At 37.9% G+C, this 27,943-nt stretch overlaps 1 protein-coding gene across 3 annotated transcripts; it reads right to left on the bottom strand.

Annotated features, from left to right (window-relative positions):
* Positions 1 to 1,785: 1,785 nt before the first annotated feature.
* On the bottom strand, positions 1,786 to 27,227 carry cux1b (cut-like homeobox 1b). 3 transcript variants are annotated; one of them, XM_073922927.1, is made up of 23 exons: positions 27,147 to 27,227; positions 25,042 to 25,152; positions 24,872 to 24,919; positions 23,129 to 23,207; positions 22,810 to 22,947; positions 20,418 to 20,541; positions 18,717 to 18,793; positions 18,484 to 18,550; positions 17,909 to 17,957; positions 16,933 to 17,197; positions 14,074 to 14,528; positions 13,436 to 13,494; positions 12,783 to 12,831; positions 12,612 to 12,708; positions 12,149 to 12,276; positions 10,507 to 10,579; positions 9,610 to 9,716; positions 9,405 to 9,521; positions 7,713 to 7,796; positions 7,576 to 7,632; positions 4,731 to 4,811; positions 4,582 to 4,646; positions 3,730 to 4,220 (listed from the first exon to the last, which is right to left on the bottom strand). In XM_073922927.1, exons 11-23 carry the CDS (start codon positions 14,194 to 14,196, stop codon positions 4,169 to 4,171), a joined length of 1,092 nt encoding a protein of 363 aa, XP_073779028.1. In that variant the 5' UTR covers positions 14,197 to 14,528; positions 16,933 to 17,197; positions 17,909 to 17,957; positions 18,484 to 18,550; positions 18,717 to 18,793; positions 20,418 to 20,541; positions 22,810 to 22,947; positions 23,129 to 23,207; positions 24,872 to 24,919; positions 25,042 to 25,152; positions 27,147 to 27,227; the 3' UTR covers positions 3,730 to 4,168.
* Between the last annotated feature and the right edge of the window lie 716 nt (positions 27,228 to 27,943).

Below are 27,943 nucleotides of genomic sequence, written 5' to 3'. Positions count from 1 at the left end.
GACCGATGTAAAATTTGAGGGGTTGAGGGTATGTCCATGTCAACCTCCCTATAAAATAGAGGCCAAGATTCCCTCGAGAGAAATTCTAACCAGCAATAATGAATTTAATAAATAAATAAGATGTCATGGTGGTGCAGTAGGTAGCACAATCACCGGGTCAGTTGGCATTTAGGTGTGGAGTTTGCATGTTCTCATGTTGGCGAGGGTTTCCTTTGGGTGCTCCAAACGCATGCGCTATGGAGGAATTGGGTAAGCTAAATTGGCCGTAGTGTATGAATGTGAATGTGTATGGGTGTTTCCCAGCGAAGGGCATCCGCTGCGTAAAACATGTGCTGGATAAGTTGGTGGTTCATTCCGCTGTGGCGACCCCTGATTAATAAAGGCACTAAACTGACAAGAAAATGAATAAATAAATGAATAAAAAATTATGCGTGTGAACAGATTGAGCCGGAGGCATTGCTCAGTAACACACTGTAAACCGGATGTGTCTCTCGTTTTCAAAATAAGAGTCCCACATACATAGGAAGACTTAAAAATAACTAAGGGAGGCAAATGGTCATTGCTGTCTCACAAGGAAACACTGTGGCTAATCAAACGGTGAACTGAGCTGGAGTTGTGAGCTGAAGTACATGCAAATGCTGAGGGCTTGCACCGTGAGTCACGCAACAGTCTGCTTTGTGTTCTGATTGGCCTGTAATTCACTGGGGTTTATACATTCATTCATTTTCTTTTCGTATTAGCCCCTTTATTAATCTGGGGTCGCCACAGCGGAATGAACCGCCAACTTATACAGCATATGTTTGATGCAGCGGATGCCGTTCCAGCCGCAACCCATCTCTGGAAAAACACTGGGGTTTAACATTTATTAAATTTACAAATTAATGAAGAAACAATAGTGTTTGAGGCTCATGTTATGTCAATCTCTTATTATTCGACTTTGCCTATAGATATACATTTATATGGCACACTTAACTACCAGCAGATGCATGAAATTAAACAATTTCTGTGAGGAATTAAAATGACAAAAACACAACAAAACTCACTGTGAACTCAAAGAGGAAACAGACCGTGTGTGTGTGTGTGTGTGTGCGTGTGTGTGCGTGTGTGTGCGTGTTGAATCCAGCCGGTCCTAGGAAAGCACTGCACTCTAGTACAGCAGAAATAACTGCTGATGGCTTGGACGGATGGTCTCATTAAGCAGTTATTAATAATTTAAGCAGTCAACGAACGCCCTCCCGCAGCCACAGCTTGTCAGTATGTGCACAGGTGGGGCAGGGCCACTCTAAAATATTCATCCACATCAAAACATTTACATCTGCACATTACTGTAATAAGCTGGATGGAAAATTGCTTTTCTTACATAGAGTCTTGTTTCTAGTCCAAATATCTAAAACACTTAAATCAAGAAGCATTTTCAAGACAAGCAAGAATTATTGTCTAGTTTTCAGAAATGAGTCAAAATGAAAAGAGTTTTTCCTTAAAACAAGCAAAATAATCTGCCAATGAGGTAAGAGAAATAACGCTATAACAAGATCATTTTGCTAATATTTTGTAGTTTCTAAAGTAACTTTGGCCAACACTGCTAATAACGATAGTTCAAGAGGTTCCTGCTGTTGTACTGCTTTTTTTTTCTGCTGTTTTTTACCCTAATTTCTATTAAACAAAGAGGAGATTTTCTCAACATATTTCTTAAAGTGATATTTAAAGGCTTAACCAGATTAATTAGTCAAGTCATTGTATAATGATGATTTGTTCTGAAGACTATCAAAAAAAGATAGCTTAAAGGGGCTAATAATATTGACCTTAAAATGGCTTTAAAAAAATTAAAAACTGCTTATATTCTAGCCGAAATAAAACAAATAAGACTTTCTCCAAAAGAAAAAATATTATCAGACATACTGTGAAAGTTTCCTGAATCTATTAAACGTCATTTGGGAAATATTTAAAAAAAAGAAAAAATTAAAGGGGGGCTAATAATTCTGACTTCAACTGTATATATACTGTTGACTGCACAGGTCATAGCAATGTTTACATGTTGGTCTTATGTTGCCTTGATTACTTTTATTTTTCTCAAAGTAAATTTGCTTTATTCATAAGTAATTAAAAATGTGAAAACAGACACGCAATGCCCAGTAGCTCACAGCAAGGAAACTCACTGTGAACTCAAAGAGGAAACAGACCGTGTGTGTGTGTGCGTGTTGAATCCAGCCGGTCCTAGGAAAGCTCCGCACTCTAGTAAAGCAGAAATAATTGCACATTACTGTAATAAGCTGGATGGAAAATTGCTTTTCTTACATAGAGTCTTGTTTCTAGTCCAAATATCTAAAAATCTTAAATCAAGAAATTTTGAATACAAGCAAGAAATATTGTCTAGTTTTCAGAAATAAGTCAGAATAAAGAGTTTTTCCTTAAAACAAGCAACATAATCTGCCAATGAGGTAAGCGAAATAATCCTATAACAAGATCATTTGGTAACACTTTATAATGACTACACACTATAAATCATTTATTAAGCATTAGCAAATAGTGAACTCATTATCTGTTAAAGCATTAACTCTACATTAATAAACGTTAGTAAGCAGTTTATAACTGCAGCTACAAATGCTGTATTCTTGACTTATAGTACCTATATAATGTGTTTAATGATTGTATTTTCATACTCTGTTAGTGATTTATTTTTCATTTCTAAATTAAGTATCAAATTATTTACAAACCGTTTGTATTTAAGAGTAGTTGAGGGTTTTCAGGACCATTCAGAATGAGTTAGTAAATGATTAATAAACTATTGAAATCAACATTTATATGTCTTATTATTCAGGCATAGACTAATAGTTTACTAATATGTTAATAAATGCTTTATTAACTCAACTTCATGCAGTTTTGTGACTTAATCTAAAGTGAGGACTATTCCTGCTTTATAAATGCCTTATAAATGACAAATAAAGGCTCAGTATCAAATGAACGATAATCTGTGCAATCTTTCTAAAAAGTAAAATTACTGTAAAGTTTAAACATTGCAAAATAACAGGAGTGTCAAAATACGACATCCAACTGGATAAAACAGCAACAATATAATAATTTACAATATAATAAGATGCAATGTTTAAACTTTATAGTGGTTTTATTTTAGGTCAGGTTGCAAAGATTTATTTTTCATTTGAAGTACAGTTTCATGTGTGTATCTTTAAATGAACAGGAATGAATAATGTCTTTTTTCCTGTTTAGAATTTAACTGAGCCTTTATTTGTCTTTTATAAAGCATGAATAGTCCTCACTTTAGATTAAGTCACAAAACTGCATAATGTTGAGTTAATAAAGTATTTATTATCATATATAGTAACTATTAGTATATGCCTGAATAATAAGACATATAAATGTTGATTTCAATAGTTTATTAATCATTTACTAACTCATTCTGATTGATCCTAAAAACCCTCAACTACTCTTAAATACAAATGGTTTGTAAATAATGCTATACTTAATTTAGTAATGAAAAATAAATCATTAACTAAGTATGCGGCTATTTACTTTTAAATAGCGTGATTTATCCGTGCGTTCCGCGTCTAGAGTGAACGCAGCATTACGAACGGTCGTGGGTTTGATACCAGCACGGAGCGGGTTGGGTGACGTAGGACAAGTGGGGTTACACATGGCCTCTTAACCTCTTTAAGACTGTCCTAGACTAAAAAAAATAGTGTAATCTTGTAAAAGCAACCACATACTCACGTGTTCTGAAAGCTTGCATTTAATTTAAAGAGACTAAATCCACCAAACCCCTATCAGCTGAATATATGTATAGAAAGAGAGAGATATTGTGTCAGATGCTTAGTGTCTAACCCTTTAAATCAACCATAACCAGAGGTATATGCTTCAGATGAATGGTAGAATTTGCTATGGAGGAGCAAAATAGATCACCCTCAGGAGTGTTAAAGCTGATTGTTTTGAGCCAGTCAAATGAAACAGTGAAGAAAAAATCTCCTGCAAAACATTGTAAATAAACATCATTGCATCTTTAAACCTTTTACTGGTTTCAATAATAATTAACCCAGAATACAACCAAAGAAAACTTGGTCCCTGCACTAGTAACGCAATGACAATCAATCTATGATAATCATGTCATAAAAGCATGATGTGTGTGCATCTAGCGCCACCTAGTGGACAGAAGCTGCTACTGCCACAAGTCTCCGTCTTCATGGAAGCGGTGCAGATGGTCCGAGTACCTGCAGTAAAGAAGATGAAGAGTGTGAGTGTGAATTAAAAACACCATGGCTGCATTCCTGTCCAAATGTTATGCCTTTCGCTTGCTAACTTCCCTCCATCTCATTGACTTTGATGCATGTTAGGGCTGCACGAAAATGGAAAAATATGACATTGATGAATCAATGAGTTAAATGTATATGTATATAAAGCGGTAGATTTTAGGATTTCCCTGTTTGTTTCCTCATTTCCGAAAATGCCCATTATGTGAATGGACTATCCTTAAAAAGGGACTTTGTTAGGGAAGTTGGCGAGTGCATGTCTAAAAGTCCAAACACATTAATTACAGCAACTCAGGAACGTGGCGTAGTGTCCAACACTCACTTCTTTGCACAAAATGCAGCACAGTCGCGGCCGATACTCTCACTCCAGGCGGCTTTATACAGCACCTGTCACACACACACACACGCAGGGTCAGAATGGGGCAACATGAGCAGTGACGGACAGTTTAATCTGGGGGTCATGTGACCCACCAGGAAGACGAGGCAGTGCAGCATCAGCGTATAGAAGAACGCAATGGTTCTGGCCGTCTTATTGGAGAGGATCACACGTCCCTGAAAAATACAAACACAGTCAACATGAGCAGACAGCAGCAACTTTAAAAACAGTTGAAGTCAGCATTATTAGCCCTCTTAATTATTAGCCACCCCTGTATATATTTTTCCCTAATTTCTGTTCAACATAGGAAAGATTTGTTTCAACTAGGGTTGGGCATCTAAGCTATAATGCCGATCCGATACGCATCTCGATACAAAGAATAAGTTATATTAGCGATACATTTGTGACATATTGCGATGCAACACGATACGATTCACACCCATATCACGATACAATGCGATAATTCAGCACTAACTAATTAGATCAAGTTTATGAGATGATGTAAGAAAGGACGCTGTGCCATTGAATGAGTTTGATTATTTATTAACCAAGCAAAACCAAGACTTTTTTTACAAACTGGCTTTTCTCTCAGAGCCAGAGTGTCAGTTTACAGTAGAGGGCCATTTCAGAACCTATAGCACATATTATTTAAGGAGTTTCAAGATAAACAGAATGTATAAGTGCAATATATATTAAAAATATATATATTTGCACTCTTTCAACATAAAGGTTTACCATTGCACAACAAGAATTGTGATTTAAAGAGCCCATATTATGGGTTTTTGAAAATTCCCCTTCATGTAGTGTGTAGCTGATAATACTGACCTTAAAAAGGTTTTATAAAAATTAAAAACTGCTTTTATTCTAGCCGAAATAAAAAAAAATAAGACTTCAAGCATTTTTCTTCTTAAATTTGACACTCTGACAGGGTTTTCAGTACTGAGAATAGCAGGTCTGTCCTGCACATTTTGCTCAAACCATTTGAGTGAAACGCATTTTCTGTATGAGGTTTAAAGGATCATTTTATAACCCATTAAACCAATTTGATCAATCTCCCGTTTTTCTCCAGGAGTCTCCCATATTTCACACCCATATCCTTTTTTGATATGCCAGGCCCGTAGCCAGCCTGGTGAAAGGGCCTTTTTGCAGTTATACGCCTCAGTTTCTGTTTAACTATGAGATTTAAATACTGCATTTTAGTGACTTTTTTGCTGGATTAGCTAGTCAGATGTCATTATAACCACACTTTTTGATGTACTAAAAATATTCCCTAAAAATTGCAGTATTTTTATCAAAATCGGCTTCAAGTCCCATGTCAACATCTCCTTTAGAAATATTATTCCCAAGAATAAAACATGACATGTTTAATACTTATTTCTCCCATTGTATATTAATAAAAATCTAATTATTGCAAATAATAATAATAATAATAATAATATTGTTGTGTTTTTTCAGCCAAGTGTATCCATAATCTTTAGTTTCAGGAATAAGAATTTTGATTTGGGATGCATCCCAAGTTATCAGTAGGCCCACACGGAATCTGCGCGTGTAGATTTTCCGCTGATTTTTTGCCCATCGTTAATTCTGTTTATTTACTTGAGTAAATGTGTAAATCTATATTTATTCAGTTTTTAAATTAATTTCAGTAACATTATTGACAAATGTTCATTTGATTTATTTACAATACAGTTTGTACAGTAACATTTTCTCTGCTCTCCATCATCTCCAGTCAGAGGGAGAGATTTCGCTCTCATAACCAGGAGCTGGAGGTGGTGAGTGCAGTTTGTACAGTAACATTTTCTGTCTTTTAGAAGAGATATTATATTAGAGCAGGGCTCAACAATAAGGACTGCCCGGTGGCCCAGGGCCAGCGTGAGAGACACTTGGGACAGTAGACCGGATCATTACTGGCTCGATTGGGACAGTGCTGCCTTGTCACTAACATTTAATTTGTCTGTGACTATTTGTCAATTGCGTGCATTTTAAGTTTGTGCTTTTAAATCTTTAAATGCTACCTTCTCTGTAATGTCGTTAACAACATATTGCTTTCTGATTCGTCTTATCTGATTGATTTGACCATGCTATTTTTTTTTTTTGTAACCTGGTAACAACCAGTACAGCGTAGAAACAGCAACATGGCGGCATCATCAAATTAAAAGGCTAAACGAAAATGTCTGTCTCTAACGTGTTGGAAGTAGACATTTACATGGAAACAACACGACAAATTAATAATGAAGTGATGTTATGCATAGTTTGCCGTCAGTCTGACAAGTCAGCCACCTTTTTTTAAATAATTTCAAACTGCAACAAAATGCCTCCACATTTTCCATACTGCTCTTTTTGTTTGCATAACACTTATATTTACAATTGTTTTTTAAGTATTGAAATTCAAGATTTACAGACTTTATTTTTGACACATTGTTTAAAATATGTGGTTAAAAAATAGCTATTAACTTCCCTTTTTTTTGTTGGGGCCAGTGAAAATTTTGGCAGGGCAAGTAAAAATCTAAACCACTTGCCCGATCGGACAAGTAGAAAAAATCCTTAGCGTTGAACCCTGGAGAGACTTGCTTTGTTTACCAAAAAAAATGGATTTAAATGGGTTTGCATTTTAAACATGAAATAAAAGTTAAAAATATTTTATTTTTTGTTTCAAATATTACGGTTTTAGTTATGATTCTCCAAAATAATTCCGCCGAAATCCTCAGATTTTACTAAAATTCTCCATAGAAATAGCATAAATCATGCGCAGATTCCGTCTGACTGAGTTATCAGTGAAGTGTTTGTCTGATTAGTTTATGTCGAGCATCAATTCCTGTGAACCGAGATGCTCTGATACGCTGAACCCACTGGATCTCCATCTGTTTGTGTGTAAAAGAACGCTAATTCCCATGTGACTCTACTATATATGAAGACATCAAACGATATAGGGTTACACACCAGACTAAGCGTGGCCTTGTCCCATGGGCTGAGGCTCTGATATCTCCTCTGACGCTCCTGAAAACAATAATCACGTTACAGACAAATGAACAAACACAAACCAACACTCCAAAAGAGAAATCAGTTCAGTTCCTCACCTTTTTGCTGAAGGAGGAGAAGGGGTCGAGCCTCTCCTCATACTGAGACGAGTAACGCATCACTGTATCATCGCTGTCTCCAGCCTGACACACACACACAAAAAGCTGAATTTCAAATCAAGAGTGTTTGAAATAACCCCTTTTGTAAAAATATATGTACCAATTAGCGCTGTCAAAATTAGTGCGTTAACGCATGCGATTAATTTTAAATAATTAACGCTTTTAAAAAAATTTACGCAATTAACGCAGTTGCAGGTTATTTTTACTTCCTGTTGTGGTGGACGTGTGTTTAACATGCAAGAAATGTGGATAAGACCAAGGAAGCACTTTTTGAAGGCAAGTTTCAGTATAAAACAATTAGTCGCATCACAGGTTATCCAGAGTTTCATGCAATTTCGGGTGTTTCATTTTTAACTTTCTGTTGTAAGTTGATACCGCATGGCGAACAGAAAGAAAATCCTCCGCATTTCGTGACTCGGTGTTCCTTTAAGGTAATAAAATCACTGTTTAGGCTACACGGTAGACTTTTAGTAAGAGAATTATCTTAATCATATTAAAATCGGAGTATTGGTGTCTTATGTAAACGTACTCAGAAAGTCTCTGGTGAAGTCGCGAGCTGTCAAAGACAGGGCATTACTCTGCCTTTCAGCATGAGCCCTCCAAGTTTAGCGTGTTTCCTCATTAAACGAAACGAAAGCGTATGCTTCGCGCTGTTGTGTCAGAATCCTTGTGAAATACAGTAATACTTTAGGACGCTTAGTTTAAGCAAATTTGATGAACGTGATCATGCGTGTTGAATCTGAGGGGAGTCGCTCCAGTATGGAAGGCTGTTGGGGCCAAAACGTCTGCAGCGCGTTGTGTGTGTGTCTGTGTCAGGCCCGTTAAGGGGTGGAGTGAGCGACGTATCTGAGTAGGGGCGTGTGCGCGCGAGATGTACTTGAAGGACGGTGGGGGTGAGTTGCGCACGACATAGGCTACCTGAAGATCTAGGAGGGATGCGGGGGAGAGGGGTGTGCGATGTATTTAACGACCGGTTTGCGAGAAATTATCATTCATTTGCGGGCATTTGATAGTCTCTGTGCACTTGCGGGATACTCCTAGTCTTAGCAACTGGATGAATGTAAAGGAGGATTAAGCTAAATTGTTTCTACTCTATAACTAATGTTCTCAACTCACAGCAATAAAACTTTACAGTGAGTGCAACAGTTTGTATTCTATAGTTTATTATTATAATTTTTCATTTTTCATATCTGCAATGCCTGTATTTTGGCATTTTTTTGCAGTCCACTTAGAATCCAACATGGAAATCAATGTTTTCTTTATTGGCATTGATTGTTTTGAAATGTCATTAACATGCCTGTGCTTTAATTTCTGTAATAAATATGGCTGTCAAGCCAGGATCTTGATGGTTTATTGTGGGTATGTTGTTTACATGAAGAAATCTGTGTTACAAGTTAAACAAAAATTCTATTAAACAATTATATTTTGAATTGAAATAGTTTTTGTCTTGCGTTTACATTAATTTTACATTTGAATAGGCAAAATTACAAGTTTCAGTATTTTAAATGCGATTAATCGCGATTAATTTTTTTTTAAAAAGGTGCGATTAATTAGTTAATTTTTTTAAATCGATTGACTGCACTAGTACCAATGCTTCTAGACCACTGAATGAAAAAAAGAAAAAGCACTTACTCTGGTAGGATAGCTCTGGAGGAACTTGATCTTCTCGTAGAGCTTGATGTTGTCGGCCCGCAGACTGTCCAGCTCACTCTGAAGAGCCTGTAGGGTCTGTTGTAGAGAGCTGTTCGCCTGACGGACACCAGCAACAACATCACTCATTTGCTCTGATCAACAGTAGTCGGTTTCAGTGGTGTGATCTGCGCTGATCTGCACTCACCACCTCCAGCTCCTGGTTACGAGAGCGAAATCTCTCCCTCTGACTGGAGATGATGGACAGCAGAGAGTCCATCTGACCCTGATCGGCCTGAGGAGAGCCGCTCATACCTTACACACGCACGAACACAAACTGATTCGGTTAGTGCCGAGTTAAAACATCTGCTTAGCTAACATTCCTGCCAAAGTAGGGCTGAACGATATAGCCAACATTTAGATTTTAATATACGTCTTAATTTTGATCAATAGGATACAAATACATAAGTAACATATTAACTAAGCCATTAAATAAATAGAAAACTGTCAGGCCTCATTAATATCTTTGACCTGTTAAATAGATAGAACACATTTATAAACAGAGTTTTAATAACTCATTTCTAATAACTGATTTCTTTTACCTTTGCCATGATGACAGCACATATTATTGACTAGATATTCTTCAAGACACTAGTATTCAGCTTAAAGTGACATTTAAAGGCTTAACTATATTAAGTAGGCAGGTTAGGGTAATTAGGCAAGTCATTGTATAACAGTGGTTTGTTCTGTAGACTATCTAAAACAAATACTGCTTAAGGGGGCTAATAATATTGACCTTAAAATGGGTTAAAAACTATAATAACTGCTTTTATACTCGCCGAACAAAAACAAGTAAGACTTTCTCCAGAAGACAAAATATTCTCGGAAATACTGTGAAAAATTCTTTGCTCTGTTAAACATCATTTGGAAAATATTTAAAAGAGAAACCAAAAAGGAGCACAGGAAGGCGAATCATTTTGACTTCAACTCAATCAACATTGAATTACTGTCCAGCCCAAAGTCAAAGTATGATCATATTTTAAAATGTGTATATATTAACATATATCAGTCATTGTGGGTGCTGTAGTCATGTGCTTTGGTTTACCTGAGAACAGTGCTGTGGCCTCCTTAATGGGATCAGGGACGCACTCACGCATCACCGCACTGGTGTCTGCACCCTAGAAAACAACAACAACAACAAAATAAATCCACCATTATTATGAATGATCACCTTGTGACATGTCAAGACATCTTCTTTAAATGCACTAATGGGTACCTGGGAATTTCCTGAGAAAAATTTGATGCATGTCTCCTTAATACACTGCTGACAAGGAGTAAGGGTGCTTTCACACCTACACTTTTGTTTGGGAACCTGTCTTGTTTGCCCAGTTAGCGGGGTTCGTTTGACATATGTGAAACCACCAATCGCTCACAGATCTGCGCCAAATCAATCGCTCCGAGATCGCTTGAATGAGGTGGTCTCGGTTCGATTGAAACGAACTCTGGAGCGGATCGATTGCACTGAGAAAGCAAACGATCCGAGTGCGGATATATCCCAGTGCTTTATGGATATGTAATAGGCATACGGCTATATGAAGAAAGAATTATAAGTAGGGCGGGAATTTTTGCGAGTCTCCAGATGAGTGATAATCTCCCGGTAATCTCGCGTCTCCCTCCCGGTCCTCAAATAGGCTAGGTCGCGCACCCTTCTCACCGCATCTCTCCTCACTCTTCAGACACGTGGCGCACCTTGTCAAACACCACCAAACCACCACCTCTCCTGACAGCTGAGCGGGACTCTGCAAAATAAACCCTGACACTCATCATTGATCCATTTAGGCGAAAGTGACATGCTGCATGTTTACATTAGTTTTATATTTTCTAAATGCAAGTTTAGTCGTTGTATTGGAGCACACTAGCAAATAGAAATCCATAAAACTAACATATTGAAATAAACAGCTACATTTTTTTATTTTAATTTCATGGGACTCTTGGATCATACATTCATTCATTCATTCATTTTCTTGTCGGCTTAGTCCCTTTATTAATCCTGGTCACCACAGCGGAATGAACCGCCAACTTATCCAGCACATTTTTACGCAGCGGATGCCCTTCCAGCTGCAACCCATCACTGGGACATACACACACACACACACTCATACACTACAAACAATTTAGCCTACTCAATTCACCTGTACCGCATGTCTTTGGACTGTGGGGGAAACCAGAGCACACGAACGCAGGGAGAACATGCAAACTCCACACAAAAACGTCAACTGAGCCGAGGTTTGAACCAGCGACCTTCTTACTGTGAGGCGACGACACTACCTACTGCGCCACTGCTTCGCCACTCTTGTATCACAAAGGGGGAAATACTTAATGACAGCCGTATGGTGACCCTTAGGCTTTTGTTCTTGCAACCCAAGTTTAACTAAGGGTAACCTTAACCTTAAAACTAAGGAATTTCTTAGATTAAGGACTTTAATGCAACGGGGCCCTGGAACTTATGTTTGCTTTTGCTTTCAGTTTGGTGGTAGTCGCACTGAGAGACTGCCACTGCCTGTTTGTTTAACGTTTATTTATTTAATTAAGTCACAAAAAGGGCGTCCCACCTCACTAAAGGTTCTCCACCTCCATCTTCTGGATGGCCAGCGATCTATAATAGCACATAACTATTTTCTGATGACTCTCAGAAATGAATGTGGGTTTGTTGTGTGCTTAAGGAGGTCGGTATGTTTGTGTCTGACCTCAGCATCAGGTCGTGACATGGTCTGGATGGTGCTGAGATCCTGTTCCAGTTTGAGGATGAGCTCTTTCTGATCTGAGGTGGTCTGCACAGCAGTGGAAAACTCCATCTGAAGACACGCATAGCGGCCTGAACACACACAGAGAGACATGCATGAATTCACAGACACATGCACGCATACAGGGAAGCACACAATGATCTATATTTCCATCATAAAAACAGGGATTTTAAATGTCTTGATAAGTATTTTAACAATGGATTAAATATGAAAAATGAGCTTTTAGTGGATATTTAATAATAATAATAACTTTTTTTTTTACATTATCTGATTGTACAGGCTCATGCATGGTGGGACAACGTTTGCTTGCATTTATCAAATAGTTTGGTGTCTTATTTTTCTGGATTGCTTTGTGGAAAGCCCTTATATGGAGATGGTTTGGGCGTGTACTATGCAAATTACTCACCACTCAGCTCAGTGTTAGCGATGCGCAGAGACGCGTTCTCAGACTGCAGGCTGCGGTTCTTCTCCAGCAGTAACACCTCTAGCGGTTTACTAGAATCCTGTAGCAGACCACCACATCAGATCAACATCAGTGTGTTCAATTACACACCAATCACCCCCCACTACTGTTTACCTGCACTGCAGAGCCGTCACGCGGACCAAACTCCATCGACTTCAGGATACTGTTGATGATCAGAAAAAATATGTTTACTTCAGGGTAACAAGTGAGTAATCTGTAATAATTCTACATATTCAGATGTTTTGCTTTGCTTCATGCAATAAAGCTATTTGCAGTTATTACATGGCTCGCTGGAATACTCGGTTCTGATTGGTCAGTCACGACATTCCAAAGTATGTTATTCCAAGATAACAACCGCCGATTTAATAATACAGGCTCATCAGGGTACAATAAATAATTCTGAGTACTTTAGATAGTGGACTCCTACAGTTAAAGCCAGAACTCTTCGCCCTCCTGTGAATTAGTTTTTTCTTTTTCAAATGATGTTTAACAGATTCAGGAATTTTTCACAGTATTTCCTATAATATTTTTTCTTCTGGAGAAAGTCTTAATTTTTTTATTTCGGCTAGAATAAAAGCAGCTTTTAATTTTTTAAAACAATTTTAAGATCCATACTATTAGCCCCCTTAAACAATATTTGTTTTAATGACAAAGCACTGTTATACAATGACTTGATTAAATTACCCTAACTAGCCTAATTAACCTAGTTGAGCCTTTAAATGTCACTTTGAGCTGAATACTAGTATCTTAAGAAATATGTCTCTTACCTGAACTCTTTCTTGACCTCCTCATAGTCTGCCTGCGCCTGCAGCTTTTCCTCTAGTTGCTAAAATAAATGAAAAGTCTACGATAAAGGAAAATGTACAACACTGTCTGTTTACATTGTGCATGCTCAGACTATCTGATGAACACTGTACGCAATCTTTTAGCTGTGTTTTCATCCAAAGATTGCAGTGCTCAGCATAATTAAGTACACCCCATTTTGAAAATGAATATTTGTATCAATTTCTCAGTAAATATGGGTAATATGTATTTTTGCATTTGAACAAAACAGTTTTATTAAACAGATATATTTATTAAAACAATGTTTTAGTCACAGAACATCTTTAGAAATGGAAAGATAACACAATTAAATTCATGCAAAATATTGCAATGAAAATCGTGACGACGCGGGGCCCCCTAATCACGCGGGGCCCCCCCGCGGTGCGTGCCCTGCGGGCCCATCCGCTACGCCACTGATTCTGTTCCCTAAATAAGTAGAACTGTTTAATAAATTCGATAACGTCTTACAGTAACAACCAACTAAACATACATTTATGTGATGCATTAATTATTTTACGTGGAGTCTCTGGGTTTTTGAGTGATCAGTGAATGCATCTGTTGAATCATGAGTGTGTGTGTGTACCGTGAGTGCAGTGGTCTTCATGGTGAGCTGCTGCTGTAACTGGCTGATCTGTGTGTGTGTGTTTTCTCTGAGAGCGGAGAGGCTGGCCTGCAGTCTCTGAACATCCTCCACCAGCTGAAGCATCTCACGCTCCTTCGCACTGAGCTCAGCTTCCAGACTGGAGCGCGGCACCAGATCCACACACTCATCCTGATTACACACACACACAATGCATTAGACATTTCAATAAAGCACTGAATACTCTCACACACACTTGCATGCATACAAACACATACGCATACAGAACAATACACACAGACATATTGAGAGAGAAGACTAGATTATTTCACTTCCCCCATTTTGCAACAAATAATAGACTATTGATTTTATTGCATTTTATAAAATCGGGGGGTCGTGCAGTTAATCAGGATCACCTGTATGGCACATCGGGTCTCTACAAACCAGGGGTGGGCAAACTCGGTCCTGGAGGGTCGGTGTCCTGCACAGCAATGATGTGACGTTGTGCGACGAGGCTTCGGAGCATGCATCAAAAAAAAGATACATCCCGCAGTGAAGCAGTGTACCGGAGCTTGATTCGTTTTGCCATCATCACATGATCAGTGACGTCCGAAGCTTCATTTTCGCCTACACACACGTGACTGCTTGCAATTTTGATTCAAAGGTTTAAACACCCTCATGGGTTAGTAAAGTGTATAGTGAGAGACTAGGCATCGATTACATACATTTCTCCTGTTTCAAAGCACTGCACCGGTCCCACACACCAGTAATTAAACTAAAATATAATAGTAATATATAGTAAAAAGGTTTCGAACCATACTAAAGTGTATTAGCGTATTTTTTACAACTATCTTTAAAGAAAACCACTGCAAATTATAGTGTAGTGTTTGGGCGAGTGCAACCCAAAAGCATCACTCGCATAGAGTGCTCCTAGAGCATTTACCTCCCATCGCTGCTTCGATCCCCGCTTAGAATGAGTGGGTGGGTGGAATAGACGGAATACGATAAATGTAAATACTTTAGAATACCTTAGATTTAACTACAGTCATCGGTGGTGTAATGTAACATACCTTATGTGTAAAAACTACAGTAATTGAGTAATTTGTTTATATTACTGTTGTTGCATTACTACATGATTGAGTTGGTCATTCAACTCTTTACTAACCGGGCTCCCAGTTAACTCTATCAAACCTCTTCAGCTGCTTCAGAACGCAGCAGCACGAGTGGTCTTTAATGAACCTAAAAGAGCACATGTCATTCCGCTGCTTATCCGTTTGCACTGGCTGCCAGTTGCTGCTCGCATCAAATTCAAAGCTCTGATGTTTGTCTACAAAGCGACTTCTGGCTTTGCTCCTTCTTATCTGCTCTCACTTCTGCAGATGTATGTGCCCTCCAGAAACTTGCGTTCTGTGAATGAACGTCGCCTCGTGGTTCTATCCCAAAGAGGGAAGAAATCACTTTCCCGAACTCTTGCATTCAATCTGCCCAGTTGGTGGAATGAACTCCCAAACTGCATCAGAACGGCAGTCACTCGCTGTCTTCAAGAAACCACTAAAAACTCAACTATTTAGTCTCCACTTTCCTTCACAATCTGCAATTGCCTCTCTGGCTCCACCGCTAACTACACTACAAAAAAAATTAAAAAATAATAATGTTTTGCTTCTTAGACTTTACAGACCTGAAACTTGCCTACAGCACTTATTCACTGTTGCTCTTATAGTTGTGTAAATTGCTTCCTTGTCCTCATTTGTAAGTCGCTTTGGATAAAAGCGTCTGCTAAATGACTGAATGTAAATGGTCAGTTGTGAACGTTTGACATTATTGCAAAACAGTGCTTTCCCACACTTTGACCAGAAGAGGTCCTCATCGAGCTCTGATTTAGAAAGCTTCAAGTAACGAACCCTTTTCCGATACAATTGGGTCGAGCGCTTCACTGGTTCAGAAAGCTTCATTTCACCATCACTACTGCAGTTTAGCTCCAACTCTAATCAAACACACCTGCTTATAGATTTCTAGTGATCTTGAAGACAATAGCCCCTTTCACACATACTGACCTTTCCGGAAAATTACCGGCAATTTTCCGGAAAGGTTGTATGTGTGAACAGGCCCTTTTTGAAAATACCGGTAAATTCGTTCTGGCTATTTTCCGGAAAGAGAAGTTGTAACATTACCGGTAATTTGCCGGAATGCTGCGCTGTGTGAATGCAGAAGGAAGATTCCCGTAATAAGCGCGTCCACGTCTAGAACGGGCTGACGTGAGACGTCTGCTTTAGCCAATCACAACAGTCAGACGCATTCACGTGCGCGCGGTTTATGAGAATAAAAGCCTTTGAATATTTTTTCCAGACACCTTTAGCTGCTAGATGTTAGTCAGATAACGTTTCTATGTTCCTTCTTAATGCTGTGTAAATAATTATCGATAAAATGTTTATGATAATCCATTGTTTGTTTACCTTCAAGCTTTGCGTGTGCCCGTGAGCGCCCATAGCGCCAGCACACACACATATCAAAGTGTTTCCCTATGTTTTCATTAGAGTTGTACTCAATACTGATCCATCCAAAGAGTTTGTAATGTAGTCAAATGTTTACAAACACAAGCGCAGCCGTTTAGAGGTCATTTCTGGTTAATGATGTCAGAATTTAACGGCATTTTGCGATAGATGTGTGAATGCTCTTTTCCGGAAAAATTCCGTAATGTCCTCGCCTGTGTGAACAGCGCTTTTTTGAATATACCGGTAAAGTCGTTCCGGAAATTATCCGGATATTTACCGGTATCACTGTGTGAAAGGGGCTAATGATTAGCATGTTCAGGTGTGTTTGATTAGTGTTGGACACCGGCCCTCCAGGACCGAGTTTGCCCACCGCTGCTCTAAACCATATAAATTAAACCTCTCAATGTTAATTTAGTGTACATGTTTTGCTCATTCTGTCGCCTAAATAATTAGAATTTGAATACATTTGAGAAAGATTTCCATTAACACCCAATCAAAGTACAATCGCACTCATTCTATGCTGCTGGTACCGCATATGGAGTTTTGTCAGTGCGTGTTGGCAGCTGGCTTGATTTGCCCGCAAGCATGAGCTGTTCACGAAGAGCTTCAGCTTCCCTCTCAGCAGCTTCTGCTCTCTGCAGGAGAACATCAACAACACAGTCAATAACAATGAACAGTTGAAGTCAGAATTAATAGCCCTCCTGTTACACTTTCATTATTTTATACTTTTTCCTAATTTCTGTTTAACAGAGAGACACATTTCTAATCATAATAGTTTTAATAACTCATCTCTAATAACTGATTTATTTTCTCTTTGCCATGATGACAGTAAATAATATTAGACTAGATATTCTTCAAGACACTTCTACACAGCTTAAAGTGACATTAACAGGCTTAACTAGGTAAATTAGGCAATTTAGTTTAATTAGGCAAGTCATTGTATAACAGTGGTTTGTTCTGTAGACTATCCCAAAAAATATTGCTTAAGGGGGCGAATAATATTGACACTAAAATGGCTGTAAAAAAATTAAAAACTGCTTTTATTCTAGACGAAATAAAGCAAATTAGACTTTCTCCAGAAGAAAAAATATTATCATAAGTACTGTGAAGATGTCCTTGCTCTGTTAAACATCATTTGGGAAATATTTAAAAAAGAAAGTAATTACAGGAGGGCGAATCATTTTGACTTCTGCTGTATAATAACAGCAGTTAAACATGTACAGTTTATGGATTAATCTTTAAAATTAAGTATTATCAATACAAGAGAAATGATGGATGTCTGTTAAAACTCATATTTATGAACTTTAATTTTTAATGAAAGCTTCATTACACAAAGCCAGCTGTACCTGATTGGCTCGCTCCAAATCGATCATCACCATGTCAATCTCATCAGCCCTGAAAAGCAAATCAATTCATCATGTAGAGAATAAAAGCCGCACTCGGCTCTTTTTATTTTTGTTTTCAAATATGCTGATTTGCTGCTCAAGAAAAAATTGCTAATATTATATGTTGAAAACATTTGTGCTGATTGATATCCTGGTGGAAACTTTGTGTCTCGATTGGATTAAGGTCAGGACTTTGGCTAGGCCACTAAAAGTCTTCATTTAGTTTTTCTGTTAAATTCTTTAAAAATAAAATCGAAAGTTTTCTTGACCCTGAACTAGCATAGTCTGTAACTGTACATACATCAGACACAAACAGTTATGTATCCACAATCTGTTTATATTATATAATTAAATACATTTATTCATCAACTCAATCCACAAGTCACTATGTGAGCACATTCAATAGAGCCAGGCGAAAGTAGAAATAGACTTTTTAACGTAAAAATACTTAAGAGGAGACACCAATGAGGAAATAATTCTGATTAAAATAGAAAAATAAATATAAGCAATAATCAATATGAAGAAAATGCACTAACTTTGCCGTTGACTCTTCGTCATTTTTTGTCTTCAGATCAAACAGCTCCGTCTGCGTTCGCTCAAGTGCTGCAGACACACACAAACACTTTTATAACAGAAGCTATTGTTTATCTATTGTACTAGTGTATAGATAATTATAATATTGTAAACACCAGCACACACACATATCTTTTTGCAGAGCTGTTTGATTATATGGTATGACAGTACAGAGATGGGTGCAGTGGATGGGTACCTGTCTGCAGGGTCTGGGCTTTGAGTTCAGCTTCCTGTAGTTTACACACCAGTGACTCCTGTGACTCCTGCAACCTCCTATTAAAACAGAAGAGACAGTTTACGGACAGCTTGAAGCTCAACTCTTTTATATGCGTGTACTTATTTATGCTGAGCACTGTATATACTGTGTAAACTAACCAGGTACTTTATTAGGTACACCTTACTAGTATCGGGTTGAACCCCCTTTTGCCTTCAGAACTGCATTAATCCTTCGTGGCATAGATTCAATAAGGTACTGGAAATATTCCTCAGAGATTTTCCTATTATAGCATCACATTCAACCCTAGAGATGGTTGTGCGTGAAAATCCCAGTAGATCAGCAGTTTCTGAAATACTCAGAGCAGACCGCCTGGCACCAACAACCATGCCACGTTCAAAGTCTGGCACCAACATATATACAAGAATCCCCTTTCTTCCCCATTCTGATGCTCGGTTTGAACTGCACCAGATCGTCTTGACCATGTCTACATGCCTAAATGAGTTGCTGCCATTGGCTGATTAGAAATTTGCATTGCAAGCAGTTGGACAGGTGTACCTAATAAAGTGAGTGTATATTTCTATAATATATTTGTGCATATACATCAAATTAGTCAGTGCCAAGGACAAAACGAATCTAACAAAAATCTTAAAATCACAGTCTAAAAATTAATATGCTGGATAAAAATATTAAATACAATTCTAATAGAGGAAAATATAAACTTTTGTTGAAATTTAGTAGTTTATAAAATGTTCTTATTTGAATTTATTGTAGTATTATTCTATTCCTAAAGATGTTTGATGACCAAACTCTTATTTTAATGAACATAATAGTTTAATAAACAGTTTTTTTTAAATGCACCAAAATGCACTGTCTATAAATATACAAACCACTGATATAAATTTCTAAAATTAATAATGTTAATAAATTAAAAAAAAATATATATATATATATATATATATATATATATATATATATATATATATATATATATATTTATTTATTTATTTATTTATATATATTTATATATATATATATATATATATATATATATATATATATATATATATATATATATATATATATATATATATATATTCAAAATAAGGATGGGTCTTAATGGCAGATACATGCATTTTTTTTATTTAAAATTATTCGTATTAAATAATAAAATGTCTAATATGCCAATGACATTTTCATCCAGTTCAACAGTCTAGTGAGACATTTACTTTAAAATATGGTTGATATGAAGTTGCAAAATAGAAATAATAGATCACTTTAATGCAAACAAAATGTACCATGTAATGTAATGTGTATTTATATAGCGCATTTATTGTGTATGGCCATGCACCCAAAGCGCTTCACAATCATGAGGGAGGGGGGGGTCTCTTCACACCTCCACCAGTGTGCAGCATCCACTTGGATGATGCGACGGCAGCCAAAGGACGACTGCGCCAGTGCGCTCACCACACACCAGCTATTGGTGGAGTGGAGAGACAGTGTCACTGCCAATTCGGTGGATGTGGATGATTGGGAGGCCATGATCGTATGGGCTGATTGAGGGACTTTGGCCAGGACACCAGGGTTACACCCCTACTCTTTACGAGAAGTGCCATAGGATTTTTAATGACCAGAGAGAGTCAGGACCTCGATTTAACATCTCATCCAAAAGATGGTACTGACCTCTCTTTCTCTGTGTAGTCTTTATGAATCTGCTGTTGTTTCTCCAAAGCCAGATTCTCTGCCTGGTTCTTCATACTCTGCTCGTACTCTCTGATCTTCTCTTTCAGTGTTTTAATGGTGACCTCTGCACAACAATACATATTGCTCATTTTAAAGTCCCGCCATCAATACATCATAAAATATGTACATATCGATGAAACTTACACACACACACACGCACAAACACATTTCCTTTAGTCATTCATTCTTTATTAATGTATAATGTATTGATTGTTTCAGTTACATGGATTTTATCGTTTGCTCATATTGGAACACACATTTTTTAACCATTTATTCCCCTTAATCTCCACTGCTGTGTGGATATCTGTTATGTTTATGTATAAAATTAACCTGATTTAACGTCCACAAAGCGGGATTGAAGCGTCTTCCTTTATAATTGTTCTGACACGCGGCTGTGCTGATGAAGTAAAGCTGAAGTAAATCGCTGTACTTCATTACACACGTGCACTGTTTTAAAACATTTTAAACATGTGAAACTCACTCTTGATCACATTTGATGATGATTGATGATCCTAGCGAACTGAACAGACCTTTTATTCCCGTTTGCTTTGCGCACGTCTGGTCTTGTTGACATGAGTATACACGTGACTACCGGGACATGTTAATGCAATAGCTGTCAATCAATTCGGTGGGCGGGGGGACCGCACTCCTACATCAAGTTGCGGTCGCTCTGAAAAACGCTCCAATTGGTCCACCGTTTTTATGTTGTTAAATTGAAAAAAAAAAAAAGGACTGGGTATGTTTATATCACCCCAATATGACGGTCTATACACTATATATACACACATGTCTGTCTAAACTACTTGAAAAGTAGATTTTTTAACAGATTTTTCACCCTTTAATATTAGAGATGTACCAAATTTTCGGCCACTGAAAATATGTTACGCCATAGGGGTGCCAAAATTAATTGTTTCTTCGGTGCACCGCGATGCAGACGCGGACAATAAGGTATCGGTTCAGTAATATTCATAACCGGTTATTATGTAGTGACGTCATTTATCTCCTATGCGCTCTGTCGCGAGGGAGATGAGCGCGAGTATTTACAACACTCAGGCAACTCAGGGCCGGCCCGTGGCATAGGCACCATAGGCAAATGCTAAGGGCGCTGTATATCCAGGGGGGCGCCAGAAATGAGCGCGGTTCAGTTGGTTTTGTTTTCGATATTCCTGACACACATTCAGTTACAGACGGCAATAACTCAAAAACCTCTTACCCTAAAAAGATCTAAAGTGTGTTTCCTACAAAAAGACAAAGCTGGTTATGTTTCACAGCTCTTTCTTTTTTTTTCGCTCGACCTTATGAGCACTGCTCCGTTTAAGCCCTCGCAATATGTGTTTAGCCGGGAGAGCTCGCGCTGAGAGGAGCTCTCAGTAAGGGACCGTCAGAAAAGTGCTTCTTTTTTTTTTTTCTGCTCCGCTCAGAGCGAGCTCTCCATGCTGCGAGGGCTTAAGTGTGTGTGTGTGTGTTTGTTTGGTGCTGTCTATGTTTGTGTATGTGTTTGAATGAGAGACAGTGTGTTGCTGTGTGTCTGTGGGTTTATACAGACAGCTTGTTATAGCCCCCCCCTAAAATATAACACTGTATATGGAAAGCATCGTCAATGCACTGTGATGCACCGAGATATCGAATTGAACCGAATCGAAGGCATGATAATCGTAACCGAACCGTGAGACCAGTATAGGTTCACACCTCTATTACGTCATTTAATGGACCCTCTAATTTTTAAGGCTTCAGGCATGTGCTACTCTTGAATCTGGTATCATTAACAGCTTATATTGAAATATTGACCTTATTCTCCGCCGACGAGCGGGCGCTGCCATTTGAATCTTTTTGGCACGAGACTTCCGGTCTCATTCACTTCCATTCATTTTTAGACATTAAAAACTGCTCGTTTCGCTGTTTGATGTTGCAAACTGATATTTCCTTGTTATATTATTCTACTTGGTCTGTATAGTCATGCAAACATTTGTCTGTAGAGCAAGTAGTTTGACCGTTTTTTGCCGTTTATTATTCCTTGTCATTTCTCCCATAGGCGACTGCAGCGGAAGTTCCAAGACAATCGCGAAAACAGGCGCACTTCCGCATTTTAGAATAAGGTCAATATATAGTTATCTTTCAATATGGAAAACAGTTATCGAGATTGCATTTTTGCCATATTGCCCAGCCCTATTTTGTATTATATTATCTTTGCATCTAATTAATAGATCATATTGGAGCACACATTTTTAAACCATTTATAACTTTAACTCAAAATCATCTAACCAATAATGTTTTGCATTTCAGTAGGTAAGAGCTGTGCATTTCCTGTGGTGTGTGTGTGTGCATCTCTCACCCTGGTTCTTGACCTCAGCAAACTCTTTGTTGTATTCCTCGAGCGTCTCACGCAGTTTCTGGTTCTCTGTATCAATGTCATTCATCCGCTGAACTTTCTGATGCAGCTGCTGTGACAACTCCAACACCGGTACTGGATCTACACACACATAACAAAGAAATGGTAAGAGCTAACACCGCTTCTAGCTCTTACTGTTGATGTTGAAGTCAAATGAATATTACTGATATTCTTATTACAGTAACTTTCTATTTAGGGGGAGTGTTTGGTGATTGTGATGCTTTAAACATCCGGATAATGTTCTTGTGACATACAGACTTACCTGGCACGTCGATCAGCCGTTTATAGACATTTAGGAAGGCCGTCTCTGACTCTTTACTCCTCTTACTCAATGCATCAATCTAGAAGAGACAAGTGTGAGAGAAAATCACTGTAGCAATGATTTTAAACACTCGGCTCAGGGAAGGAGGAGCTTGGAACTGAAAGGTGCACTAAGCATTATTTGAAAACACACATGTAGCCAATCAGCAGCAGGGGGCGTGGCTAGTAATGATAGCAGAGATATCAAAAAGGGACAAAATGATGTTTGGGTTATGAGCATGTTTGTTTTAGTGCTTTCAAATATCAACAAAGTCACTTATGGCACTGTCAAAATACCAAAATAGTTAAGCGTATCCTTTTTCTGGGATCCTTTCATAAATCCTAACACAGCAGTATGGTACCAAAATGGTGGAGCTAGTCCTGTTTCTGAACATGTGCAATAAGCCAGGAGAATGACAACATAGGAATCACTATTTTTATATATACAGTGACAACCAAAACATGACACTGTAATAATATAATGAATCATGACTGACCCGAACTCAAGAAAAGCTTGTTGTCTTTTTTTTGTAACATGTCAAGAAGAAGAGGATCTGCTGCATGTCCTCTATTGTTGTTTACAGGGCCTTTGACAAGTCAAGTCTATGCATGGAAATTGAAAAAGGCGCCACTTCCTTTCTTTATTTGCAAAAGATGCATTGAACCTTTTTTACAACACAGTGATGATGTGTTTAACGATCATCAGCATTTTAATTCCTCGAAAGTTTTTAATATCTTTATTATATATTTTTTTATACATTTTAAATATATTTTTTAAAAGTATGTTCATTTATTAAGCGATACTTTGTAGTCGGGGTTGGGCCGATAAACGACATTATATTGAATCGAATCGAATAACAGTGATAAGCTATGGACTTTTTTACTCTATATCGATGTAAGAGCCAATCGCACAGCAGAAATGTGCAACGATGGGAATCTAAAAGTATATTAATATTAGAGATGTACCTAATTTTCAGCCACGGAAAATATGTTACGCCATTTAATGGACCCCTCTAATCTTTAAGGCCTCAGGCATGGGCTACTCTTGAATCTGGTATCGTTAACAGCTTATATTGAAATACATATTGTTATCGTTCAATATTGTAAACAATTATATTAAATTGTAATAATACAATTTAATATATATACATTTATATTAAAATGTAATAATATACATTTTGTATTATGTTATCTTTGCATCTAATTACAAAAAATAATTACTGCTTATGTGTTTGTAATGCAGTGTCTATGGGGGCAGGACAGAAATTTCAGCCAGACGTTGTTCTGGCTGCCTCACAGAATGTTTGTCTTTCTTTTGGAAGTCATGAAAACACAAACATGAAGCTTTTCTTTTATTATTTGAGCAAATAGGAATACAAAAAATTACTGTTGTACTCTCCCATTCACTGCGATCTAAGTTTACCCACCTATGACGAGTTCTGCTACTGAGATACCCAGAAAAATGGCTCATATGGCTCATTTCTTCTACAAGCTAAAAAAACGTTGATCGCAACCTTCTGGCGTAAACCACAATGACCAAGTGTGTACAATACTGTTGGCAGTGGAAACGCTAGCCTGCTCAAAGTGAACCGCAACAAACTAAACTCCACTATACTGAACTGTACATTATATACTGGTTTCATCTTTCAAAGCCCAGATCCAGTGCATTAAATAAATCCTACATTTCAGTGGGATCAAGACTCACCTCAGCCTGAAAACTCTTCAGCAGCGGAGCCACAAGCTTCCTCAGATCCTACATCACATAAGAGCACACACACTGTTAGTCTGTGAGCTGGAAAGCCAGAGGGGCTAAACGCTATAAAATAGTTATGAAGTAAAAATAACTCTATAGGCTGCTTAAAAGAGAGAGTTGACCTCTGGCGTGTTCTTCTTAAATTCACGGCTCTGGTCAATGAGCTTTTTCCTGGACTGCTCGCTGTCATCCTGCCGGCTGGCCAGTAGTGTGGCAGTGCTGTCTAGCTCTCTCTGGAGGAAGTCAAAGAATATTAGAGCAAAACAAGTCAGTCTGAATTTACATGTCTTCCAAAATATTACAATAATACAATCAAAAACAATACATTAAGAAAATGTTATAAATATTAATCTGGTTTTGTCTGACTTGAATAAATAATCATAAATTATATATATATATATATATATATATATATATATATATATATATATATATATATATATATATATATATATATATATATATATATATATATATATAGATTGAAATATTCAACTGGTATTTTTCTCATACCGAACAACATCTGGGCTGTGTCTGAAAGCTTAGACAGCTGACTTGTTGCCTTGCTGTCCTATCAGGCAGTAGAGCTGCTTGCAAAATCCGATTATTTTTTAACAGGAGATGGTGCTTGGACTTGGACCAGGACTTTGGACACCCCTGGGCTAATATTTAACAACAGATGTCGCTCTAGGCTAGTTTTTAACATCAGATGTCGCTCTAGGCTAGTTTTTAACAGCAGACGACGCGCAAGGCTAGTATTTAACAACAGATGTCGCTCTAGGCTAGTTTTTAACAGCAGACGACGCGCTAGGCTAGTTTTAAACAGCAGATGGCGCACTACGCTAGTTTTAAACAGCAGATGTCGCTCTAGGCTAGTTTTAAACAGCAGATGACGCACTAGGCTAGTTTTAAACAGCAGATGACGCACTAGGCTAGTTTTAAACAGCAGATGACGCACTAGGCTAGTTTTAAACAGCAGATATCGCTCTAGGCTAGTTTTAAACAGCAGATGTCGCTCTAGGCTAGTTTTAAACAGCAGACTGCGCTCTAGGCTAGTTTCAACAGCAGACGACGCTCTAGGCTAGTTTTAAACAGCAGATGTCGCTCTAGGCTAGTTTTAAACAGCAGATATCACTCTAGGCTAGTTTTAAACAGCAGACAGCGCACTACGCTAGTTTTAAACAGCAGGTGTCGCTCTAGGCTAGTTTTAAAAAGCAGACGGCGATCTAGGCTAGTTTTAAACAGCAGATGGCGCTCTAGGCAAGTTTTAAACAGCAGATGGGGCTCTAGGCTAGTTTCAACAGCAGATGGCGCTCTAGGCTAGTTTTTAACAGCAGATGTCGCTCTAGGCTAGTTTTAAACAGCAGATGGCGCCCTAGGCTAGTTTCAACAGCAGATGTCGCTCTAGGCTAGTTTTTAACAGCAGATGTCGCTCTAGGGGAGCTATTAACAGCAGACGGCGCTCTATATATAAATATAAATAAACGTGACAACCATCCTTATACTGTGTGATTATTACCATTGATAATGTTGCATTAAACTAGATAAAGCTGTTTGTGAAGACAAACTGGGATGGTGGCTTGGAAAGCATAGTCTGAAAAACCTTTTAGAGGTTTTTGAAGTCTGAAAAGTTGCTAGAATGCTGTTATGTAGTTACTAGAGTATTTTACAGTAGGTGGTTGATAGAATGATGTTGCAATGTAGTTGCTAGAATGCTGCTATGCAGTTGTTAGGGTGTTGCTCGGTCTTCCTCGGGTGCTCTGGGTTGTTGCTAAGTATTGTTTTTGTTGTAATAAAGTCAACAAAGTTGAACAGAAATTAGACAAATAAACAGAAATTAGATAGATAGTGCTACACATAACACGGAGGACCAAGAATACTCAAACACACCCATTTTGTTTTTGTTAGTTGGATTTTTAACAACCACGTACATCCTGCAAAAACTAAATATTTGGAGTGACAGCAATAATTAAACACAAATTAACTATATAACATGTAGAGGACAGATTATTAGTTCTGTTTATAGACATTATAAATTAACAAAATGTAAGTTCTTCTGTTTTGTGTTGTCTGTGTGACAACTTTGGGCAATGTTTACATCACAGCAGCTGACTGACCGAACAAACACAATCAACAACCGGTAAATAACTGATGCTAAAAGCAAATTCGTTTGGCAGCAAAACAGACATGGCTGATGAAGGCGAACAAAATGCAGATAGTCACTGACCTGCAACTGAACCAAGTCAAAGCGTTTCCAAAACTGACACATCGACATCGCGCTGGCCGCCATCTTTCTTCCTCATCTCTCACGACAGGACGCGTCGGCAGATGCAGATGCTGTTTCTGATGCACATGCGTAGTTCTGTCGGCAAGCGGCGCTAGGGGGCTCACTTCTTTTTTGAATTATTTATTTCAAGCAAAAATATAAAATGTTTATAATACATAAAAAAATGAATAAAGCATTAAGCGACCATTCTTGCACACGTTTGTTCACAAATGTCTATTATTTCTTATAGTTAGCTGTGGAGTCAGAGCAAACGCTACTATGGTGAAGGATAAGCTCTTGTTAATTATTACTGTACGTCACATAAACCCTGCAATCTGATTGGCCAGGTAAAGGAGACGCTCTAATTAATATTCATGAGATACGCCGTCGCCAGAGTAAAGTCTAGATGGGATACAGCTACGAATACACACGTCAAAATATATTTTTTAAATTGACACTGTACAATAATATTGAATATTTTTACATTACTGTGATGGTTGGATTTAGTGATAGCATGTGGGTAGGCGTTAATAAAATTCAATTTAATGGGTAATTCAATAAATAATACGATTAATAATCAGTAAAATTAATGTGTTTACATTACTGTGATGGTTGGGCTTAATGTTTGGATGGGGGTAGACGTTAACACGATACAATTAATGGGTAATTCAATATCTATTTCAGATCATTATCGTTAACATCCGGCTGCAGCTGTATCCCTTCTAGCAACAAGAAGTTAGTACACGTGTCGTTCACTT

This window comes from Danio rerio, chromosome 15, assembly GCF_049306965.1.
Source record: "Danio rerio strain Tuebingen ecotype United States chromosome 15, GRCz12tu, whole genome shotgun sequence".
In the NCBI taxonomy this organism is placed as follows: Eukaryota; Metazoa; Chordata; class Actinopteri; order Cypriniformes; family Danionidae; genus Danio; species Danio rerio.
Note: the sequence above shows the minus strand (reverse complement) of the source record. Positions and strands in the feature narration are given on the sequence as shown.